The 5,991-nt window shown below is 41.5% G+C and overlaps 1 protein-coding gene across 1 annotated transcript; it reads left to right on the plus strand.

The window, feature by feature from the left end:
- The first annotated feature begins 2,913 nt into the window (after positions 1–2,913).
- Positions 2,914–5,747, plus strand: SLITRK1 (SLIT and NTRK like family member 1). Its single transcript, XM_082246754.1, has one exon. It carries the CDS (start codon positions 3,050–3,052, stop codon positions 5,138–5,140), a length of 2,091 nt encoding a protein of 696 aa, XP_082102880.1. The 5' UTR covers positions 2,914–3,049; the 3' UTR covers positions 5,141–5,747.
- Positions 5,748–5,991: the final 244 nt, after the last annotated feature.

The following is a 5,991-nucleotide window of genomic DNA, read 5'->3' on the forward strand; positions in this document are numbered from 1 at the left end:
CTCAGCAAATCTTTACAGCTGTGCATGCCTACAATGCATGTCTACTATGTTGAAAAGGTAATCTATCTATCTATCTATCTATCTATCTATCTATCTATCTATCTATCTATCTATCTATCTATCTATCTATCTATACTCAGTAAATCTTTACAGCTGTGCATGCCTACAATGCATGTCTATTATGTTGAAAAGATTATCTATCTATCTATCTATCTATCTATCTATCTATCTATCTATCTATCTATCTATCTATCTATCTATCTATCTATCTATCTATCTATCTATCTATCTATCTATCTATCTATCTATCTAATCTACCTTATCTATATCATTATTGTCCAATTCAACATTAAATTACACCTGTGCATGCCTTTGATCAATATACAACATAGGAATCCATGCAGATTTTACAATTGGATCATATCTCCCCTCTCTCATATCTATCTATCTATCTATCTATCTATCTATCTATCTATCTATCTATCTATCTATCTATCTATCTATCTATCTATCTATCTATCTATCTATCTATCTGTATATACTCAGCAAATCTTTACAGCTGTGCATGCCTACAATGCATGTCTACTATGTTGAAAAGATAACCAATCTATCTATCTATCTATCTATCTATCTATCTATCTATCTATCTATCTATCTATCTATCTATCTATCTATCTATCTATCTATCTATCTATCTATCTATCTATCTATCTATCTATCTATCTATCTATCTATCTATCTATTCTACCTTATCTATTTCATTATTGTCCAATTCAACATTAAATTACACCTGTGCATGCCTGTGATCAATATACAACATAGGCATCCATGCAGATTTTACAATTGGATCATCTATCTATCTATCTATCTATCTATCTATCTATCTATCTATCTATCTATCTATCTATCTATCTATCTATCTATCTATCTATCTATCTATCTATCTATCTATCTATCTATCTATCTATCTAATCTACCTTATCTATATCATTATTGTCCAATTCAACATTAAATTACACCTGTGCATGCCTTTGATCAATATACAACATAGGAATCCATGCAGATTTTACAATTGGATCATATCTCCCCTCTCTCATATCTATCTATCTATCTATCTATCTATCTATCTATCTATCTATCTATCTATCTATCTATCTATCTATCTATCTATCTATCTATCTATATATACTCAGCAAATCTTTACAGCTGTGCATGCCTACAATGCATGTCTACTATGTTGAAAAGATAACCAATCTATCTATCTATCTATCTATCTATCTATCTATCTATCTATCTATCTATCTATCTATCTATCTATCTATCTATCTATCTATCTATCTATTCTACCTTATCTATTTCATTATTGTCCAATTCAACATTAAATTACACCTGTGCATGCCTGTGATCAATATACAACATAGGCATCCATGCAGATTTTACAATTGGATCATCTATCTATCTATCTATCTATCTATCTATCTATCTATCTATCTATCTATCTATCTATCTATCTATCTATCTATCTATCTATCTATCTATCTATCTATCATCTATCTATCTATCTATCATCTATCTATCTATCTATCTATCTATCTATCTATCTATCTATCTATCTGTATATACTCAACAAATCTTTACAGCTGTGCATGCCTACAATGCATGTCTACTATGTTGAAAAGATAATCTATCTATCTATCTATCTATCTATCTATCTATCTATCTATCTATCTATCTATCTATCTATCTATCTATCTATCTATCTATCTATCTATCTATCTATCTATCTATTCTATCTTTATTATAGGTATACACTCAGCAATTCCAGCTGTGCATGCCTACAGTGCCATGACAAAGCAACATGCCAGAAGAGCATCCATGCAGAATTTAAAAACGGGATCAATCCAATGAATTGACAGATCGATCCCCCTATTTGATTCCATGTATGTAGCCATTATCCACATACATTCAGCCATGACCACATATAGCTTAGCCAGCTAGCCATGCGGAGAGCTGACGTGATCACATGGCAGGGCAATAAATCCACAGTGTAACGTAAAGCTCCGATCCGTGTGTGTATATAGGCAGACGTTTATGAATATTGTATGTTTACACACAGATCCATAGAAGCCCACACACACAATCGCGGCGGCCGGTGTGTATGTGTGCGTCTGTGTGCGCGCTCCTGCCTCCGTGTGCGTGTATGTGACATCACATGGAATCCAAGAGGAGCCTGTCAGTCTCTAAACTTAGAGGGGGGGAAATGCAACAAACAAACCCGTATTTTTGTTTTTCTTTAATAAATAAGAGTGTCAGTAGATCGCCGCTCTCTAATGGCAACATTTTTTAGCGCTTGCCCTAGGCGTTGATTGATTTTCCTTTTTGTGTGTGTGTTGCTTCCCTATTCCAGCATCACTCCCTCTGCAAATGGATTTTTGCCACTGCAGCTCAGCAGAGGGTGTCAGATCTTTGAGAGTGCACCAGGCTGAGACGATAGACAACTGACTCCGTTCCCTGAGCCCTGCACACTGGAAGCGTGCCCTGTAGATGTACAGACGAGGATCGGCAGAGACGGAAGGGTGACAAGGCTAGGAGAAGACGGAAAAAAAAAAAACGCAGCGATTGCGGAAATTTTGCAGCGCCATTGGCTCGGTGGCGAGTTTTTCGGCTGGGGCGTGATTTCAGCACCAACAAGCTGTGAACAGCACACAGGTCCAAGCGGATGGAGGATGAGAGGATGCTACAGGGCAAGGTAACCGGATTGTGTGCATCTCTCATCGCATGGCACCGCTGATGGCTGCCAATGGGCACCTCCATTTCTAACCTCTGATCGCTGCATCCTATCATTTGTGGATCTATCAGTGATTGTCGTCTGGGATTGTTGCAGTGGAGGAGAGAGGACTGAGACACCCCTCTAATCAGGTATTTTATTGCTCATTTTTTTTTTTGCTCCTGAGTTATCGCACATCTCTTTTTTTTTTTTTTTTGTTGCTGGAGATGGATTGTTAACACCTTTGCGATGAGATCGGGATATGCATTGCTCTGATTAAAAATGCTGCTTTGGATTCTGCTGCTGGAGATATCTCTTTGTCTGGCCGCCGGAAACGTTACCAGAGACGTTTGTAAAGAAAAGATCTGTTCTTGTAACGAGGTGGAGGGGGATCTGCATGTGGACTGCGAGAAAAAGGGATTTACTAACCTGCAGCACTTCTCGGCTCCCACTTCCCAGTTCTATCACCTCTTCCTGCATGGGAATTCTCTAACCAGGCTTTTCCCTAATGAGTTTGCCAACTTTTACAATGCCGTCAGCCTGCACATGGAGAACAATGGCTTGCACGAGATCGTCCCCGGTGCCTTCTTGGGCTTGCAGTTGGTAAAACGCCTTCACATCAACAACAACAAGATCAAATCTTTCAAAAGGCACACGTTCCTGGGCTTGGATGATCTGGAATACCTCCAGGCTGACTTCAACCTTTTAAGAGACATTGACCCAGGTGCCTTTAGTGACTTGAACAAGCTCGAGGTTTTAATCTTAAACGACAACCTCATTAGCACCTTGCCCACCAATGTGTTCCAATACGTGCCCATTACCCACCTGGATCTGCGGGGGAACCGTGTTAAGACATTGCCCTATGAGGGGGTCCTGGAGCAGATCCCAGGAATTGCAGAAATCCTGCTGGAGGACAACCCTTGGGACTGCAGCTGCGATCTCTTAGCCTTAAAAGAATGGCTAGAAAATATCCCAAAGAATGCCTTGATCGGTAGGGTGATCTGCGAGGCGCCCACCAGGTTGCAGGGCAACGATCTGAACGAGACCACAGAGCAGGAGCTGTGCCCCTTAAAAAATGCCATCGATTCTAGCCTGGCTGCCCCCCCTGCCCAAGACGAAACGTGTGATCCCGGTCCAATTCCAACCCCCTTTAAAGCCAATGGTCAGGAGGACACGGCCACCCAGGGCTCCTTGGTGAGCGGAGGGACAAAGATCCCAGGCAACTGGCAAATCAAAACCAGACCCACAGCTGTGGTGTCTGAGATGAATGGGCAAGCCAAAGCCCCCCATGTCTTTGCATGCCCGGCCATCTGCAGCTGTGGTCAGCAGATCCTCGGCCCTGGATTAAAAGTAGATTGCAGCAACAAGAACGTCAAAAGCCTGGCTGACCTGGAGCCCAAGCCCCCCAATGTGCAGGAATTGTTCCTAAGGGAAAACAAAATTCACACCATCCGGAAAGCCAACTTTCTGGAGTATGGCAACCTAACCCTATTGGATCTGGGCAACAACAACATTGGCATTGTGGAGAACAACACCTTCCACAATCTGACCGACCTGAGATGGTTGTACATGGATAAAAACTGCATAGACACCCTCACCCCAGAGAAATTCATCGGTCTGCAAAGCTTGGAGTACCTGAACCTTGAGTTTAACTTCATCCAACTCATCCTACCCAACACCTTCAACCCCATGCCCAACCTCAGGATACTCATCCTCAACAACAACCTGCTAAAGTCTCTACCGGTGGATGTGTTTGCTGGGGTCAGCCTTTCCAAATTAAGTCTTCACAATAATTATTTTATGTACCTTCCAGTGGCAGGGGTCTTGGACCAGCTGACGTCCATCATTCAGATAGACCTGCATGGGAACCAGTGGGACTGCTCTTGTAACAATGTGCCTTTCAAACAATGGGCAGAGCGACTTGGCCCCGAGGTCATTGTAAGTGATCTCAAATGTTATTTCCCAGAAGAGTTCTGGGGGAAAGACTTCAGATTTCTTTCTAATGACATGATGTGTCCCCTGCTGTATGCAAAAATCTCCCCAACTCTCAATGCTCTTCACAAAAACAGCACTGGCCTGGCAGAGACCAACACTCACCCCAATTCCTACCTAGAGACAAGCCGGGTGTCTATCTCTGTGCTAGTGCCAGGACTCCTGCTGGTGTTTGTCACCTCTGCCTTCACAGTAGTTGGCATGCTGGTATTTATCCTTAGGAACAGGAAAAGATCGAAGAGAAGAGATGCCAACTCCTCAGCCTCTGAAATCAATTCCCTGCAGACAGTGTGCGATTCTTCTTACTGGCACAGTGGCCCCTATAATGCAGATGGCACTCATAGAGTTTATGATTGTGGGTCTCATTCACTGTCAGACTGAAAGAGAGTGGGTGGGAGGAGGGTTTCATAAATACTGCACCCACAGCTGTCACCTAATATCAGGACACAAATTATTCTTTTTTTTTTTTCTTTCTTTTGTGCATTGCTGTAACATTCGCTACACTTGTGCCATTCCCATAAACTAGGATTTCTTTGCAAAAGCTACCTTATTGCGAATACACAAAAGGACGCCTATGAATAATTCAAGTACTGGTAAGAGACCCATATACAGTACCAGTGTGCCAGCTGTGCTACCTGCCGCAGTTAACAGTGAATAATAACCATGAGATGTGGATGGGGTAACCAGCCATAAAATGGTATTTAACTGGGGAGGGGGGGGGGGGGGGGGGGGGTTGTGTTCCAGGAGGACCAGAGGCTGGAATTAAAAAAAAAAAAAAGGGGGGCCTTCTTCTTATGCAGCGTCTGCTCTCTGCTGTGCTGCTGCTGCAGAACGTTGCACGAAGGCATGAATGTCATGTAAATAAGTGACTAGTCCAAAACAAAAAATAAAAACTAAAAATCAAAAAAAGTGCTGCATGGCTCGCATGGATACAACGTACCCCGGGGGCGATCACATCTGAGCAACCAATATCTCTGCCCTCCCCCCCCCCAAAAAAAAAAAATGAAATAAAATCTCATCTTCTTCAAGTCTCTCGCTATACAGTATCGGTATACTTAAAGTGCCATTGCTCTATCTTTTGTAATGGATAACGCAGTACAGATCCTAAGTTTACTGTGGATATATATATATATATAAAAAAGAAAAAAAGAAAATTCTATTGTACTGTTTTATTTAAGATGTGTTTGCATGATTAGTTCCATTATTCCTCGATTTGATTATTTTTTTCTTTT

This window comes from Pelophylax lessonae (assembly GCF_965119305.1).
Source record: "Pelophylax lessonae genome assembly, chromosome: 2".
NCBI classification, from domain to species: Eukaryota; Metazoa; Chordata; class Amphibia; order Anura; family Ranidae; genus Pelophylax; species Pelophylax lessonae.

Coding starts and splice junctions, on each gene's coding strand:
- SLITRK1 (XM_082246754.1), top strand. CDS start 3,050: ATGCTGCTTTGGATTCTGCTGCTGGAGATATCTCTTTGTCTGGCCGCC.